The sequence below is a fragment of the Sturnus vulgaris genome, chromosome 3, assembly GCF_052056855.1.
Source record: "Sturnus vulgaris isolate bStuVul1 chromosome 3, bStuVul1.hap1, whole genome shotgun sequence".
Taxonomy (NCBI): Eukaryota; Metazoa; Chordata; class Aves; order Passeriformes; family Sturnidae; genus Sturnus; species Sturnus vulgaris.
In genome coordinates, this window is record NC_142245.1 from 113,875,491 (window position 1) to 113,894,773 (window position 19,283).

Consider the following 19,283-nt stretch of genomic DNA (forward strand, 5'->3'; position numbering starts at 1 on the left):
GGGAATGTGGGAAAAGATTCTGGGAATGTGGGAAAAGATGTGGGGAAAGGTTTGGAAAATGTAGGGAAGGATTTCGGGAATGTGGGGAAGGATTTATGGAATTTGGGAAAGGATTTCAGGAATGTGGGGAAAGGATCCAGGGAATTTTGGGAAAGGATGCAGGGAAAGGTTTGGAAAATGCAGGAAAGAATTCAGGGAAGAGGGGAAAGGATCCAGGGATTCTCTCCAGGGAATTCTGGGAAAGGATTCAGGGAATGTGGGAGAGGAGGGAGGGAAAATGTTGGAAATTGCAGGAAAGAGGGAAAAAAATGCAGGGAATGTGGGGAAGGATTCGGGGAATTTTGGGAAGGAATCCAGGGAAAGATTTGGAAGATGAAGGAAAGGTGGGAAAGGATTTGGGAATGTGGGAAAGGATTTGGGAATGTGGGAAAGGATTTGGGAATGTGGGAAAGGATGCAGGGAAAGATTTGGAAAATGCAGGAAAGGATTCAGGGAACGTGGGGAAGGATCCAGGGAATTTGGGAAAGGATTTTGGGAATGTGTGGAAGGAGGGAGGGAGGGAAAATGCAGGAAAGAGGGGAAAGGATTTATGGAATGTGGGGATGGATTCAGGGAATTTTGGGAAAGATCCAGGGAAAGATTTGGAAGATGAAGGAAAGTTGGGATTTAGGGAATGTGGGAAAAGATTCTGGGAATGTGGGAGGGGATGCAGGGAAAGATTTGGAAGATGCTGGAAAGGTGGGAAAGGATCCAGGGAATGTGGGAGAGGATTCAGGATTTTGGGAAAGGATGCAGGGAAAGGTTTGGAAGATACAGGAAAGTTGGGAAAGGGTTTAGGGAATGTGGGAATGGATTTATGGAATTTGGGAAAGGATTTAGGGAATGTGGGAAAGGATTCAGGAATTTTGGGAAAAGATGCAGGGAAAGGTTTGGAAAATTCAGGAAAGAATTCAGGGAAGAGGGGAAAGGATCCAGGGAATGTGGGAGAGAATGCAGGAAAAAAAAAATCCGGGAATGTGGGAAAGGATCCAGGGAAAGGGTTGGAAAATGCAGGAAAATCGGGAAAGGATTTAGGGAAGGTGGGATTTGGGGGAATTCCCCCGGAATTCCACATTCCGGGTTTTCCCAGCAGCAGCTGGGACGAGAATTTGGGAATTCAAAATCTCCAGCCCTGAATTATTTAATCCCTAAAAAAAAAAAAAAAAAAAAAAATTCTGGAATGTTCCCAGCTCCGATCCAATCCGAATTCCAGGGCTGGAATTTCATGGATCCAGGAATTCCAGGCCTCGGAAAAGGGAGGGAATGAGGGGTTTGGGAGCTCTTTGGATCATCCCAGAATTCCCAAAATCCAGGAAAAAAATTCCAAAAAAATTCAGGAATTTTCTCTGTTTTTGGAGCTCTTTGCATTATCCTGGAATTCCTAAAATTTGGGAATTTTCTCTGTGTTTTTTGAGCCCTTTGGATCATCCGAGAATTCCCAAAATCCAGGGAAAAAAATCAAAAAAATTTGGGAATTTTCTTTGTGTTTTTGGAGCTTTTTGGATCATCCCAGATTTCCCGAAATAAAAAAAAAAAAAAAAAAAAATCCAAAAATCCAAAAATCCAAAAAATCAGGGAATTTTCTCCATGTCTTTGGAGCCCTATTTGAATCATCCCAGAATTCCCAAAATTTGGGAATTTTCTCTATGTTTTTGGAGCTTTTTGGATCATCCCAGAATCCCCAAAATAAAAATAAAATAATAATTAAAAAAAAAAAATCAAAAAAATAAAAAAAAATCGGGAATTTTCTCCCTGGTTTTGGAGCCCTTTTTGAATCATCCCAGAATTCCCAAAATTCGGGAATTTTCTCTGTGTTTTTGGAGCCCCTTGGATTAATCCAGAATTTGCAAAATCCAGGAAAAAAAATCCAAAAAATTTGGGAATTTTCTTTGTGTTTTTGGAGCTTTTTGGATCAATCCAGAATTCCCAAAATAAAAAAAAAAAATAATAATTAAAAAAAAAAAAATCAAAAAAATAAAAAAAAATCGGGAATTTTCTCCCTGGTTTTGGAGCCCTTTTTGAATCATCCCAGAATTCCCAAAATTTGGGAATTTTCTCTGTGTTTTTTGAGCCCTTTGGATCATGTTGGAATTCCTAAAAATTTGGGAATTTCCTTCGTGTTTTTTTAACTTTTTGGATCATCCCGGAATTCCCGAAATTAAAAAAAAAAAAAAACAAAAAAAACCAAACCCAAAAATAAAAAAAAAAAAAATCAGGGAATTTTCTCCGTGGTTTTTTTGAGCCCTATTCAAATCATCCCAGAATTCCCAAAATTTGGGAATTTTCTCTGTGTTTTTGGAGCCCCTTGGATCAATCCAGAATTTGCAAAATCCAGGAAAAAAAAATCCAAAAAAATTGGGAATTTTCTTTGTGTTTTTGGAGCTTTTTGGATCATCCCAGAATTCCCAAAATCAAAAAATAATAATTAAAAAAAAAAAAAAAAAAATCGGGATTTTTCTCCCTGTTTTTTGGAGCCCTTTGGATCATCCCAGAATTCCCTAAAATAATTTGGGGGAAAAAATAAAATTCGGGAATTTTCCGTACCTGGGAGAGGGTGGAGGGAAAGGCGACCTCGCGCAGCCGGAATTTGGGGACGCACTGGAAGGTGACGGAGGTGACGATTCCCAAAGATCCCAAATGCAACCGGACCGCCTGGAAAAACTCGGCATGGACGGATTCCGAACATTCCAGAATTTCCCCCGAGGCCAAGAGCAGCGAAACTGCCACCACCTGGGAACAAAGAAAAAAATAATTCAAAATTAAAAAAAAAAAAATAAAATTTAAAGCGGGAATTCCGGGGATTTTTGGGGGGAATTTCACTGGGGAATTCCGCGATCAAATTTTTCCTCGGATGTTCCCCTGGGGATGCCGAGATTCTCTGGGAATTCCTTCCCAAATTTTGAGGATTTTGAGGGGGATTTTATTTTATTTTATTTTATTTTATTTTACTTTATTTTATTTTATTTTATTTTATTTATTTTATTTTATTTCATTTTATTTTATTTTATTTTACTTTATTTTATTTTATTTTATTTTACTTTATTTTATTTTATTTTATTTTATTTTATTTTACTTTATTTTATTTTACTTTATTTTATTTTATTTTATTTATTTTATTTTATTTTATTTTATTTTATTTTATTTTATTTTACTTTATTTTACTTTATTTTATTTTATTTTATTTTATTTCATTTTATTTTACTTTATTTTATTTTATTTTATTTTACTTTATTTTACTTTATTTTATTTTATTTTATTTTATTTCATTTTATTTTACTTTATTTTACTTTATTTTATTTTATTTTATTTTACTTTATTTCATTTTATTTTACTTTATTTTACTTTATTTTATTTTATTTTATTATATTTTATTTTACTTTATTTAATTTTATTTTATTTTACTTTATTTTATTTTATTTTTGCATCTTCAGGATTTTGGCTTTTTTTTTGGGCAGGGGGGAGCTTGGATTTTTATTGGGGGGATTTGGACGGGGTTTTTTGAGAGGATTTGGGATTTTCTTTTTTGGGGAGGGATCACCAGGATACCCCAGGAATTCCTTCCCAAATTTTTAGAATTTTGGGGGGAATTTTTTGTTTGTTTTTTTGGAGTCTTCAGGGTTTTGGGAATTTTTTTGGTGGGAATTTGGATTTTTTTTGCGGGGGGGGAGGAGGATTTGGATGGGGTTTTTTGAGAGGATTTGGGATTTTCTTTTTTTGGGGGGGATCACCAGGATACCCCAGGAATTCCTTCCCAAATTTTTAGGATTTTGAGGGGAATTTTGGGGGGATTTTTTTTTTTTTTTTTTGGCATCTTCAAGGTTTTGGGATTTTTTTTTTTTTGTGGGAATTTGGATTTTTTTGGGGGGAGGGATTTGCACGGGGTTTTTTGAGAAATTTTTTTTTTTTTTTTTTTTTTTTTTTGATCACCAGGAATTCCTTCCCAAATCCCATTTCCCCCTTTCCCAGGGAATTCCCTCCATTCCCAGCTCTGGCATTGGATCCATCCCCATCCCGACTCCTCTCCAGGAAGGAATTTTGGGAATTCAGGACTCCAGGAAGGGTCTCCCTTCCCTTTTCCATCCCCCAATTCCATAAAAATCCCTCAGGGATGGATCCTGAGCCTCCTGGATCCCAGAATCCCGGAATTCCATGGATGGGATCCATGGATTTTCAATCCCATCCCATTCCAATCCTGATCCCAGGCTGCTCCAGGATTTCCTGGGACACTCCTTGGATCCACCGGGATCACCCAACTCCTGAACATTCCAAGAATTTCATCCCTTCCCAGAATTCCCAGAAATCTGCATGGCCAAGCCGGAATTCCAGGGAATTTTTCCATTGGGAAAAAAAAAAGGGGGGGAATGTGGAGAACAGGAATCGTTGGAATTTTTGGGGATTTTTCCCACGAGAACGGAGGAAATTTTTTGGTTGGGATGGGAATTTTCCTGCAGGAATTCCAGGAGAGGGGGAAATTCATGGAATTCCAGAACGATCTGGGTGGGAAAAGCCCCTGAAATCCCAATCCATGGAATTCCACCATCCCGGATTTCTAAGAGCTCCTGGAATATTTCCGGGGATTCCCTGTGTGGAATCTTGGAGCGGGATCGAAATTCCCAGGATTCCCAGGATTCCCAGGATTCCCAGGATTCCCAGAATTCCCCAGATCCCACCTGGGTGGGCAGAATTCCGTGGCCGATCCCGGTGTTGTGGGTCCCGGTGCCGATGACTCCGGCGGCCGTCACCTCGGACACGGCTCCTAAACTGGGAACGGGAAAAAATCGGGATGAGAATTCCGAGGGAAAAAATTCGGGATGAGAATTCCAAGGGAAAAAAATTCTGGATGAGAATTCCGAGGGGAAAAAATTCGGGATAAGAATTCCGAGGGGAAAAAAACTCAGGAAGAAAATTACGAGGGGTAAAAAAAATTGGGATGAGAATTCTGAGGGGAAAAATTCGGGATGAAAATTCCGAGGGGAAAAACTCGGGATGAGAATTCCAAAGGGGAAGAATTCGGGATGAAAATTCCGAGGGAAAAACTCAGGATGAGAATTCCAAAGGGGAAAAATTCGGGATGAGAATTCCAAAGGAAAAAAACTTGGGATGAGAATTCCAAGGGGAAAAAAAACTCGGGATGAGAATTCCAAAGGGGAAAAATTCGGGATGAAAATTCTGAGGGGAAAAATTTGGGATGAGAATTCCAGAGGGGAAAAACTCAGGATGAGAATTCCGAGGGGGAAAATTTGGGATGAGAATTCCGAGGGGAAAAAATTCGGGATGAGACTTCCAGGGGGGAAAAATCTCTGAATGAGAATTCCAAGGGAAAAAACTCGGGATGAGAATTTCAAAGGAAAAAAAACCTCGGGATGAGAATTCTGAGGAGAAAAAATGATTCCCCATTCCCATTATTCCCATTTATCCTATTATTCCCATAATTCCCATCATTCCCATTATCCCCAATCCCATTATTCCCATTATTCCTATTCCCAATCCCATTATTCCCATTCCCATTCTGTTCCTGTTTCCATTCCCATCATTCCCATAATTCCCATTATTCCCATTCCCATTCTTCCCATTTATCCCATCATTCCCATCATTCCCATTATTCCCAATCCCAATCCCAATCTTCCCATTCCCATTCCCATCATTCCCATTCCCATCATTCCCAATCCCGCTCACTTTTCCAGGGCCATCCCGAGTTTCTCCAGCTCCGGGTTGAGCTCCGAGAGGAGAATTCCCGCTTCCACCTTCACCTGCAGCTTCTCCTTGTCCACCTGGAAATCCGGGATCCATCACCATTCCCAAATCCCAAGGAAAATTCCCATCCCAAACCTCAATCCGGCCCCGTTCCCGAATCCCGGAATCTTTCCCGGAATTCCTCCCAGGGAGAAAAATCCCATGAGGATTTTTCCAGGGAAGGAGCCTTTCCTTCGTCGATTCCCAGGGATTTTCCGGGATCGTGCCGTCGCCAGGGTTTTTTCTGGGAATATTCCGGGAATGTTCCGGGAATGTTCCGGCTCTCACCTGCAGGATCCGGTTGATTTTTCCCATGTGGATCATGAAATCCTCGGAGCAGGCGATGTCCGAGGGGGAGTGACCCCCCCCCACCACCTTCACCCGCTTCCCCCGCTGCCGGGCCAGCTCCAGGATCTGCGGGAAAACACCGGGAATGTCCCGGGAAAACACCGGGAATATCCCTAAAAACCTGTCCAGAAACACCGGGAATGTCCCGGGAAAACACCGGGAATGTCCCAAGAAAGCACCGGAAATATCCCTAAAAACCTGTCCAGAAACACCGGGAATGTCCTGGGAAAACACACCAGGAATATCCCTAAAAACCATCCAGAAACACCGGGAATGTTCCTAAAAATCATCCAGAAACACCGGGAATGTCCTGGGAAAACACACTGGGAATATCCCTAAAAATCATTCAGAAATAGTGGGAATATCCCAAAAATCCCCTCCAAAAACTACTGGGAATGTCCCGGGAAAACACACCAGGAATATCCCAAAAACCCCGTCCAGAAACTACTGGGAATATCCTGGGAAAACACCGGGAATATCCCTAAAAACCCATCCAGGGTCTATGGAAAAACACTGGGAATATCCCAGAAAAACCCGCCCAGGAACACCGGGAATGTCCTGGGAAAACACAGCAGGAATATCCCAAAAATCCCGTCCAGAAACTACTGGGAATATCCTGGGAAAACACACCGGGAATATCCTGAAAAACCCATCCAGAAGCCACTGGGAATATTCCAGGAAAACACACCAGGAATGTCCCAAAAACCCCGTCCAGAAACACCGGGAATGTCCTGGGAAAACACACTGGGAATATCCCTAAAAATCATTCAGAAATACTGGGAATATCCTGGGAAAACACAATGGGAATATCCTGAAAAACCTGTCCAGAAACCACTGGGAATATCCCAAAAACCATCCAGGGTCTATGGAAAAACACTGGGAATATCCCAGAAAAACACTGGGAATATCCTGAAAAACCCTGACCAGAAAGAGTGGGAATATCCCAGAAAAACAATTGGAATATCCCAAAAATCCCGTCCAGAAACACCGGGAATGTCCTGGGAAAACACACTGGGAATATCCCTAAAAATCATTCAGAAATAGTGGGAATATCCCAAAAATCCCGTCCAAAAACTACTGGGAATGTCCTGGGAAAACACAGCAGGAATATCCCAAAAACCCCGTCCAGAAACCACTGGGAATATCCCTAAAAACCCATCCAGGGTCTATGGAAAAACACTGGGAATATCCCAGAAAAACAATGGGAATATCCCAAAAACCCCGACCAGAAACACCAGGAATGTCCTGGGAAAACACACTGGGAATATCCCTAAAAATCATTCAGAAATACTGGGAATATCCCAAAAATCCCATCCAGAAACTACTGGGAATGTCCCGGGAAAACACTGGGAATATCCCAAAAATCCCGTCCAGAAACTACTGGGAATATCCTGGGAAAACACACTGGGAATATCCTGAAAAACCCATCCAGAAGCCACTGGGAATATCCCTAAAAACCCATCCAGGGTCTATGGAAAAACACAGAATATCCCAGAAAAACAATGGGAATATCCCAAAAGCCCCGTCCAGAAACACCGGGAATGTCCTGGGAAAACACACTGGGAATATCCCTAAAAATCATTCAGAAATACTGGGAATATCCCAAAAATCCCGTCCAGAAACTACTGGGAATATCCCTAAAACCCCATCCAGGGTCTATGGAAAAACACTGGGAATATCCCAGAAAAACACTGGGAATATCCCAGAAAAACACTGGGAATATCCTGAAAAACCCTGACCAGAAAGAGTGGGAATATCCCAGGAAAACACACCGGGAATATCCCAAAAACCCCGTCCAGAAACTACTGGGAATATCCTGGGAAAACACACGGGGAATATCCCGAAAAATCATCCAGAAACACCGGGAATGTCCCGAGAAAACCGATCCTAAAACTACTCAGAATATCCCAAAAAAGCCATCCTAAAACACTGGGATTATCCTGAAAAAAACTCACCCAAAACCTACCGGGAATATCCTGAAAACCAATCCTAAAACATTGGGAATATCCCCCAAAAAACCATCCCAAAATCCAGGCTTTGTGGAAAACCACTGGGAATGTCCCAAAAAAACTCCAAATCCAAAATCTGCAGATAAACACCGGGAATATCCCTAAAACCCCATCCTAAAAATCCAGGATCTATGGAAAAAGACCTGGAATATCCCAAAAAAACAACCCTAAAACTCTGGGAATATCCTAAAAAAATCATCCCAAAATCCAAGATCTATGGAAAAACACTGGGAATATCCCACAAAACCTCAAAATCCAAAATCTGCAGAAAAACACCGGGAATATCCCAAAAAACCTCAATATCCAGGATCTAAAAAAACCCCAAGGGGAATCTCCCTAAAAACCCATCCTAAAACAATGGGAATATCCCAAAAAACCCATCCCCAAATCCAGGATTTGTGGAAAACCACTGGGAATATCCCATAAAAACAACCCTAAAATACTGGGAATATCCCAAAAAAACCCCAACCCAAAATCCAGGATCTATGGAAAAACACCGGGAATATCCCAAAAAACCAACCCTAAAACACTGGGAATATCCCAAAAAACCCCAAATCCAAAATCTGCAGAAACAGACTGGGAATATCTCTAAAAACCAATCCTAAAACTCTGGGAATATCCCAAATAAAACCATCCCAAAAATCCAGGATCTACAGAAAAACTCTGGGAATATCCCAGAAAAGATATCCCAAAATCCAGGATCCATGGAAAACCCTGGAAATATCCTGAAAAACCAACCCTAAAACTGTGGGAATATCCTTAAAAACCAATCCTAAAACAATGGGAATATCCCAAAAAATCCAAGATCTGTGGAAAACCACTGGGAATATCCCCCCAAAAATTCCTAAAATACCGGGAATATCCCCAAAAAAACCCCATCCCAAAATCCAGAATCTATGGAAAAACACCTGGAATATCCCAGATAAACAACCCTAAAAACAACGGGAATATCCCAGAAAAGACATCCCAAAATCCAAGATCCATGGAAAACCCTGGAAAGATCCTGAATAACCAACCCTAAAACTTTGGGAATAGCCAAAAAAACCCCAAAAATCCAAGATTGGTGGAAAACCACTGAGAATATCCCAAAACAACCCATCCCAAAATCCAGATTTGTGGAAAACCACTGGAAATATCCCAAAAAACCCCAAATCCAAAATCTGCAGAAAAACACTGTGAGTATCCCGAAAAATTAACCCTAAAACACCGGGAATATCCCAAAAAAACCCGTCCTAATTCTCTGGGAATATTCCAAAAATAAACCCCTAAAATACTGGGAATATCCCAAAAAAACCCAACCCAAAAATCCAGGATCTATGGAAAAACACCGGGAATATCCCAAAAAACCAACCCTAAAACACTTGGAATACCCCAAAAAACCCATCCCAAAATCCAGGATTTGTGGAAAACCACTGGAAATATCCCAAAAATTCAACCCTAAACCACCAGGAATATCCCCAAAAAACCCCATCCCAAAAACCAGAATCTATGGAAAAACACCTGGAATATCCCAGATAAACAACCCTAAAACTCTGGGAATATCCCCCCAAAAATTCCCGCTTTTCCCATGGATCATTCCCGAAGTTTTTCCCGCCCGGAATTCCTTGGGTACCTCCCGGATTTCCTCCACGGAGCGGGGGCCGGAAGAAAAGTTCCGGGGAGGATCCGTAGGTGCCGGCCCAGTTCCGGAATTTCACTCCGGCTTCTCCCTGCACCTGCAACGGGAACGGGGCTGGGGTCGATCCCAATGGGATTGGGATCATTCCATGGAATCCTGAGGGGGTGGGGTCGATCCCAATGGGATTGGGATCATTCCATGGAATCCTGAGGGGCTGGGATCGATCCCAATGGGATTGGGATCGTTCCATGGAATCCTGAGGGGGCTGGGGTCGATCCCATGGGATTGGGATGATCCCAAGGGAATCCTGAGGGGGATGGGGTCCATCCCAATGGGATTGGGATCATTCCATGGAATCCTGAGGAGCTGGGGTCGATCCCAATGGGATTGGGTTGATCCCATGGGATTGGGATCGTCCCAAGGGAATCCGGATCCCATTCCATGGGGATCTGGAAGGGTTGGAGTTGATCCCAGTGGGATTGGGATCATTCCATGGAATCCTGAGGGGGGTGGGGTCGATCCCAATGGGATTGGGTTGATCCCATGGGATTGGGATCGTCCCAAGGGAATCTGGATCCCATTCCATGGGGATCAGGGTGATCCAGAGGGGCTGGGTCGATCCCATGGGATTGGGATCATTCCATGGAATCCTGAGGGGGGTGGGGTCGATCCCAATGGGATTGGGATCATTCCATGGAATCCTGAGGAGATGGGGTTGATCCCATGGGATTGGGATGATCCCAAGGGAATCCTGAGGGGTTGGGGCCGATCCCATGGGACTGGGATAGTTCCAAGGGAATTTGGAGGGGCTGGGGTCGATCCCATGGGATTGGGATCATTCCATGGAATCCTGAGGGGGGTGGGGTTGATCCCACGGGATTAGGATTATTCCATGGAATCTGGATCCCATTCCATGGGGATCTGGAGGGGATGGGGTCGATCCATAGGATGGGGTTGATCCCATCGGATTGGGACTATCCCAAGGAAATTTGGAGGGGATGGGATTGATCCCATGGGATTGGGATGATCCCAAGGGAATCTGGATCCCATTCCATGGGGGATTTGGAGGGGTTTGGGGTCGATCCCATTGTGATTGGGATGATTCCATGGAATCCTGATGGGGTGGGGTTGATCCCATGGGATTGGGATCATCCCAGGGGAATCTGGAGGGGGTGGAGCTGATCCCACAGAGACTGGGATCGTCCCAAGGGAATGTGGATCCCATTCCATGGGGATCAGGGTGATCCAGAGGGGCTGGAATTGATCCCAGTGGGATTGGGATGACCCCAAGGGAATTTGGAGGGGTTGGGGTCGATCCCAATGGGATTGAGATCATCCCAAGGGAATCTGGATCCCATTCCACGGGGATCAGGGTGATCCAGAGGGGTTGGGGTCAATCCCAACGGGATTGGGATCATCCCATGGGAATCTGGATCCCATTTTCCTTCCCTTTCCTTCTCTCCTCGGCTCCAAGGGATGATTCCCAAATCCTTCCCTTCCCAAAATCCCTCCCCAAATTCCCAGAATGCCCAGAGTCCCAAATTCCCTAATTCCTTTCCCTTCCCAAATTCCCTTCCCAAATTCCTTCCCAATTTCCCAAATTCTTTTCCCAAATTCCCTTCTCTTCCCAAATTCTCTTCCCAGATTTTCAAATTCCCAAACTGCCTTCTCAAATTCTCTTCCCAAATTCCCAAAATTCCCTTCCTTCCTAAATTTCTGAATTCTCTTTCCTTCCCAAATTTCCTTCCCTTGGGAATTCCTTTCTTCCCAAAGTCCCAAATTCCCTTCCCAAATTTCCATTCCCAAATTCCCTTTCATTTTGAATCATTCCCTTCCCAGATTCCCAAATTCCTTTCCCAAATCCTCGAATTCCCAGATTCCCAAATTCCCTTTTCTAATTCCCTCCCCCAAATCCCAAAATCTATTCCCAAATTCCTTTCCTAAATTCCTTTCCCTTTGGAATTCCTCCCTTCCCAAATTCCCTTCCCAAATTTCCCTTCCCAGGTTCCTTTCCCTTCACAAATTCCCAAATTCCTGAATTCCCAAGTTCCCTTTCATTTTGAATCATTCCCTTCCCAAATCCCCAAATCAATTCCCAAATTCCTTTCCCTTCCCAAATTCCATTCCCTTGGGAATCCTTTCCAAAATCCCAAATTATTTTCCCTTCCCAGATTCCCCAAATTCCCAGATTCCCAAATTCCCAAATTCCATTCACAGATCCCCAAATTCCCTTCCCAAATTCCTTTCTTAAATTTCCTTCCCTTGGGAATTCCTCCCTTCCCAAATTCCCTTTCATTGGGAATCAATCCCTTCCCTAATTCCCTTCCCAAATTCCCAGATTTGGAGATTCCCAAATTCCTTTCCCTTCCCAAATTCCCTTCCCTTGGGAATCCTTCCCAAATCCCCAAATTCCCAGATTCCCAAATTCCCTTCCTAAATTTCCTTCCCTTGGGAATTCCTCCATTCCTTGATTCCCAAATTCCTTTGCAGATTCCAAAATTCCCTTTCTTTGGGAATTCCTCCCTTCCCAAATTCCCAAATTCCCTTCCCAAATTCTCAAATTCTCTTCCCAAATTCCTTTTCCAAATTCCCTTTCCTTGGGAATCTTTCCCAAAATCCCAAATTATTTTCCCTTCCCAAATTCCATTCCTAAATTTCCTTCCTTTGGGAATTCCTCCCTTCCCAATTTCCCAAATTCCTTTTCTTTGGCAATTCCTCTCTTCCCAAATCCCCAAATTTCGTTCCCAAATTCCCAAATTCCCACCCCATTCCCGATTATCCCAAATCCCAGGGATTGCCCCTTCCCCCCTCCCCCCCTCAGGGAGGTGCCGCCGCCCCGGGAATTTCGGGAAGAAATTCCAAAGATCCCAGAAAACAACAGGGACACGGAGGGGGGGGAGGGGAGGGGCGAAAAATCCGGGAGCTGAGCCAGAAAATTGGGGAAAAAAAATTCCCCCAAAACCACCGAAAAAATTTGGGAATTTCCAATCCTTGAATTGGGGGGGGAGGGGGAAAAATTGATTTATCCCGGGAATTTTCGGGAATTTCGCTCCTTGTTTTTCCCGGAGGGGCGGGGGGGAGGATTTGGATTCCTAAATTTCCACCAAAAAATTAAAAAAACCCAAAAAAACAAAAAAAAAAAAAACCAAGGAAAAAAAATTCCCGGCTGGATTTTTCCTCACCATCCTGGAGACTCTGTGCGAATTCCCGGTTGGAATTTGGGGATGATCCCGATGGATCCGAGCTCGTTCCCGGTTCAGGAATTCCAGGAGAATGAGAGGGGAAAAAAAAAAAAAAAAAAAAAAGGGAAGAGCCTTTCCCCGTGGGAATTGCGCAATTCCAGAGGGAGGAGGGGGCGGCTGGAAAAGCGGGAGCCGGGCAGGGATCGGAGCCAGGAATTCCAAGGATTTGGAAGCCAGGAATTCCAAGGATTTGGAGCGCTGGGAAAAGTGGGAAAAGAGGGAAAAAATTCCAGAGATTTTGGGGCTTCAGGCAGGAAATTCCATGGGAAAAGGGAAAATAGGGAAAAAAATTCCCAGTATTTTGAGGGTTCAGCAGGGAATTCCTGGGAAAACTGGGAAAAATTCCAGAGATTTTGGGGGTTCCGACAGGGAATTCCTTGGAAAAGATGAAAATTGGGAAAGGAAAGAAAAAATTCCAGAGATTTTGGAGATTCGGGCTGGGAATTCCTGGGGAAAAATTGCAAATTGGGAAAAGAGGGAAAAGATCCCAAAGATTTTGGGATTTGGGGAGCACGGGGGGGGGGGGGTCTCAGACAGAGAATTCCTGGGAAAACCGGGAAAATCGGGGAAAATTCCAGAGATTTTGGGGTTTTAAACAGGGAATTCCTGGGAAAAAGGAGAAAATCAGAGAAATTCCCGGCGGGAATTGCGCAATTCCAGAGGGAGGAGGGGGCGGCCGGAAAAGCGGGAGCCGGGCAGGGATCGGAGCCAGGAATTCCAAAGATTTGGAGCGCTGGGAAAAGTGGGAAAAGAGGAAAAAATTCCAGAGATTTCTGGGGGTTCAGGCAGGAAATTCCTTAGAAAGAGGGAAAATAGGGAAAAAATTCCCAGTATTTTGAGGGTTCAGCAGGGAATTCCTGGAAAAACTGGGAAAAATTCCAGAGATTTTGGGGGTTCCGACAGGGAATTCCTTGGAAAAGATGAAAATTGGGAAAGGAAAGAAAAAATTCCAGAGATTTTGGAGATTCGGGCTGGGAATTCCTGGGGAAAAATTGCAAATTGGGGAAAGAAGGAAAAGATCCCAAAGATTTTGGGATTTGGGGAGCACGGGGGGGGGTCTCAGACAGAGAATTCCTGGGAAAACCGGGAAAATCGGGGAAAATTGGGAAAATCGGGCAAAATTCCAGAGATTTTGGGGTTTTAAACAGGGAATTCCTGGGGAAAAAGGAGAAAATCAGAGAAATTCCCGGCGGGAATTGCGCAATTCCAGAGGGAGGAGGGGGCGGCCGGAAAAGCGGGAGCCGGGCAGGGATCGGAGCCAGGAATTCCAAGGATTTGGAGCGCTGGGAAAAGTGGGAAAAGAGGGAAAAAATTCCAGAGATTTTGGGGGTTCGGGCTGGGAATTGCAGGGGAAAATGGGAAAAATGGGAAAAGAGGGAAAAAATTCCAGAGATTTTGGGATTTGGGAAGCACAGGGTGAGTTCGGGCAGGGAATTCCTGGAAAAATTGAAAAAAATTGGAAAAATTCCAGAGATGTAGGAAGTTCAAGCGGAGAATTCCTGGGAGAAGTGGGAAAAGAGGGAAAAAATTCCAGAGATTTTGGGGCTTCAGGCAAGAAATTCCTTGGAAAGAGGGAAAATAGGGAAAAAATTCCCAGTATTTTGAGGGTTCAGCAGGGAATTCCTGGGAAAACTGGGAAAAATTCCAGAGATTTTGGGGGATTCTCACAGGGAATTCCTTGGAAAAGATGAAAATTGGGAAAGGAAAGAAAAAATTCCAGAGATTTTGGAGATTCAGGTTGGGAATTCCTGGAGAAAAATTGCAAATTGGGAAAAGAAGGAAAAGATCCCAAAGATTTTGGGATTTGGGGAGCACGGGGGGGGGGGGGTCTCAGACAGAGAATTCCTGGGAAAACCGGGAAAATTCCAGAGATTTTGGGGTTTTAAACAGGGAATTCCTGGGGAAAAGGAGAAAATCAGAGAAATTCCCGGTGGGAATTGCGCAATTCCAGAGGGAGGAGGGGGCGGCTGGAAAAGCAGGAGCCGGGCAGGTATCGGAGCCAGGAATTCCAAGGATTTGGAGCGTTGGGAAAAAAAGGAAAAGAGGGAAAAAATTCCAGAGATTTTGGGGGTTCGGGCTGGGAATTGCAGGGAAAAGTGGGAAAAATGGGAAAAGAGGGAAAAATTCCAGAGATTTTGGGAATGTGGGAGCACAAGGCGGATTCGGGCAGGGAAATCCTGGAAAAAAATGGGGAAAATGGGAAAAAATTCCAGAGATTTTGGGGAGTTCAGGCAGGAAATTCCTGGGAAAAGGGGAAAAGAGGGAAAAAATTCCAGAGATTTTGGAATTTGGGAAGCACAGGGCAGGGATTCAGGCAGGGAAATCCAGGAAAAACTGGGGAAAATGGGAAAAAATCCAAAGATTTTGGGGTTTCAGACAGGGAATTCCTGGGAAAAAGAGGGAAAAGCAGGAAAAAATTCCGGAGATCTGGGGGGGAGGGGAATTCCCAGGGGTTCAAATCCCCAAAATTCCAAAGATTTGGGATCCGGGAATGGGATCAGCATTGGAGGGGGGGGGGGGGGATGGGATTTCCAGCCCAAAAATCCAGGGAATTTTTTGCCTTTGGAAAAGTCTGAGGTTTTTTGTTTATTTTATTTTTTTGTTGGGTTTTATTTTTTTTTCCTCTTTTTTTTTCCAGGGGTTTTCCAACTTTTTTTTTTTTTCCCTTTCTTTTTTTTTTTTTTTTTTTTTTTCCCCAGGGTTTTTGCCCTCCGGCCCAGTCTCCCGACATTCCTGGGATGGGGCAAAGGTCGGGACTGATCCCAAAATATTCCCTGGGATTATCCATTGACAGAGTGGGGGGAGGGGCGGGTCCGGAATTCCCAGAATTTCAGCCGTTCTGCATCCCAAAAAAATTCCAGCTGTTCCTGGATTTTTCCAAATTGCAGGAATTCCCAAATTCCCAGGGAATTCTCAGTTTGCAGTCCCTGACTGAGGAATTCCCAGATTTCCAGAGGGCTTCCCAAAATTTCTGTGAATTCCTAAATTCCAAAGAATCCACAAATTTCAATTCCCAAATTCCCCAAATTCCAAAGAATCCCCAAATTTCAATTCCCAAATTCCCAAAGAATTCCCAAATTTCAGGGCATCCCTAAATTCCAGCACATTCCCAAAATTCTGATCTGCTCTGGAATTTCCCTGCATTCCCAAATTCCCAGAGAATTCCCAAATTCCCAGAACGTTCCCAGTTCCTAAAACATTCCTGACTGAGGAATTCCCAGATTTCCAGAGCAGTTCCCAAAATTTCTGTGCATTCCCAAATTCCAATGAATTCCCAAATTCAATTCCCAAATTTCACTTCCCAAATTCCAAAGAATTCCCAAATTTCACCTCCCAAATTCCAAAGAATTCCCAAATTTCAGGGCATCCCTAAATTCCAGCACATTTCCCAAAATTCTGATCTGTTCCCAAATTTCCCTGCATTCCCATATTGCAGGAATTCCCAAATTCCCAGGGAATTCCCAAAACTTTCCCAGCTGAGGAATTCCCAAATTTCCAGAGCAGTTCCCAAAATTTCTGTGCATTCCCAAATTTCACCCCCCCCCAAATTCCCAAAAATTCCAAGGAATTCCCAAATTTCAATTCCCTGATTCCCAAATACCAAGGAATTCCCAAATTTCACCCCCCCCCCAATTCCCAAAATTCCAATGAATTCCCAAATTCCTGCACATTCCCAGATTTCAATCCCTTCCCAAATTCTGGGAATTCCCGGCTGGAATTCCGGCCACCCCCGGGGCTCAGCAGGATCCTGGAATTGGGAATTTTTGGGGGGATTTTCCCAAATTTTTCCAGCCTGGATCTTCCCCTCCTCCCCTTCCCTTCCCTGAGGATTTCCTGGATCCATTCCCAAATCCATGGAAAACCCGGAGTGGAATTCCCAGTGGGAATTGTAAAGAAAAACTCGGGAATTTCATCCTGGAAAATTTTTATTTCTCGTTCCGGCTTCTCCAAAGGTTTTTATTCCTGGGTTTTGTTTTTGGTTTTTGTTTTTTTTTTGTTTTTTCCTGGAGAATTCTGTTCCAAAGGAAACTCCCAGATCCCAATCCCACATTCCCAATTTCCCAAACCCACATTCCCAGTTTCCCAATCCCAAATTCCCAATTTCCCAATCCCATAATTCCCATCCCAAATTTCCAGATCCCAATCCCAAAATCTCAACTCCCAATCCCAAAATCCCAATTCCCCAATCCCAAATTTCCAGATCCAATCCACACATTTTCAAACCCCAATTCCCAATTCCTGCATTCTCAATCCCAAAATCCCAGACCCCAATCCCACCACATTCCCAATATTCCAAATCCCAATTCTGCATTCCCAATCCCAAAATCCCACATCCCAAAATCCAATCCCAGATCCCATTCCCTCATTCCCAATTCCCAATCCCACATTTTCAAGCCCCAATCCCAGTTCCCAGTTCCTCCTTCCCACATCCCAGTTCTGCATTCCCAAATCCCAATTCCCAATCCCAATCCCCATTCCTCCATCCCAAATTCCCAGATCCCCATCCCCCATTCCCATTCCCAATCCCAATCCCCCATTCCCATTCCAATTTCCCCATTCCCAGTTCCCCATCCCTCATTCCCAGATCCCAATCCCCCATTCCCAATTCCTCATCCCAAAATCCCAGATCCCAAATTCCCACATCCCAATCCAAATTCCCAATCTCCCATTCCCAGTTCCCCATCCCTCATTCCTGGTCCCCAAACCCCAATCCCAGATCCAAATCCCAAATTCCCATTTCCCAATCCCAGATCCCATTTCCCTCATTCCCAATTCCAATCTCACATTTTCAAACCCCAATCCCAATTCCCATTCCAAATTTCCCCATCCCACATTCCCAGTCCCAATCCCAATCCTGCATTCCCAATCCGTCATTCCCAGATCCCAAACCCCCATTCCCAATTCCCCATCCCAAAATCCCAGATCCAAATCCTAAATTCCCTGATTCCCAATCCCAATCCCCCATTCCCATTTTCCCCATTCCCAGTCCCAGATCCAAATCCCAAATTCCCAGATCCCAATCCCCCATTCCCAACTTCCAATCCCAATCCCCCATTCCCAGAACTCAATCCCAAAATCCCAGATCCCATTCCCACATTCCCAGTTCCCAACATCTCATTCCCAATCCTTATTCCCAATCCCAATGCCCCATTCCCAATCTCCCGATCCCACATTCCCAATCCCGAATTCCTGCATTCCTGATCCCAATTCTCAATCCCACATTCCCAGATTTCCAATCCCCCAATCCCAATCCCCCATTCCCAATTTCCCCATTCCCAGTTCCCCATCCCACGTTTCCATTCCCAATCCCAAACCCCCATTCCCAATTCCCCATCCCAAAATCCCAGATCCCAAATTCCCACATCCCAATTCCAATTCCCTGATCCCCATTCCCATTCCCAATTCCCAATTCCCATTCCCATTCCCAAATTCCCCATTCCCAGTTCCCCATCCCTCATTCCCAGTCCCCAAACCCCGATCCCAGATCCTAATCCAAATTCCCATTTCCCAATCTCAGATTCCAATCCCCCATTCCCAATCCCAATCCTCATTCCCAACCCAAATTCCCAGTTCCCAATCCCAATCCTCATTCCCAGTTCTCATCCCCAATCCCATTCCCAGATCCCAATCCCCCATTCCCAGCTTCCAATCCCAATCCCAAAATCCCAGATCCCATTCCCACATTCCCAGTTCCCAACATCTCATTCCCAATCCTTATTCCCAATCCCAATGCCCCATTCCCAATCTCCCGATCCCACATTCCCAATCCCGAATTCCTGCATTCCTGATCCCAATTCTCAATCCCAAATTCCCAGATTTCCAATCCCCCAATCCCCAATCCCAATTTCCCTATTCCCAATTCCCAATCCCCCATTCCCATAATTCAATCCCAAAATCCCAGATCCCATTCCCACATTCCCAGTTCCCAACATCTCATTCCCAATCCTTATTCCCCAATCCCAATCCCCCATTCCCAATTTCCCCATTCCCAGTTCCCCATCCCACATTCCCATTCCCATTCCCAAACCCCAATTCCCAATTCCCCATCCCAAAATCCCAGATCCCAAATTCCCACATCCCAATTCCAATTCCCTGATCCCCATTCCCAATCCCAATTCCCAATCCCCCATTCCCATTCTCAAATTCCCCATTCCCAATTCCCCATCCCTCATTCCTGGTCCCAAAACCCCCGATCCCAGATCCCAAATTCCCACATCCCAGTCCCTGTTCCCATTCCCAATTCCAACTCCCTCATTCCCAGTCCCACATTCCCGGATTTCCGATCCCCCATTC

General features: G+C 44.3%; 1 protein-coding gene across 1 annotated transcript in view; it reads right to left on the reverse strand.

Annotated features, from left to right (window-relative positions):
* Window positions 1–19,281, reverse strand: part of LOC106860379 (L-gulonolactone oxidase-like) — a 34,208-nt gene extending 14,927 nt beyond the window's left edge. The window contains 7 exon segments of the mRNA XM_088162786.1: window positions 2,584–2,769; window positions 4,710–4,800; window positions 5,716–5,810; window positions 6,061–6,186; window positions 9,742–9,768; window positions 9,770–9,844; window positions 19,258–19,281. Of these exon segments, the coding sequence (XP_088018912.1) occupies window positions 2,584–2,769; window positions 4,710–4,800; window positions 5,716–5,810; window positions 6,061–6,186; window positions 9,742–9,768; window positions 9,770–9,844; window positions 19,258–19,281 (624 nt within the window).
* Window positions 19,282–19,283: the final 2 nt, after the last annotated feature.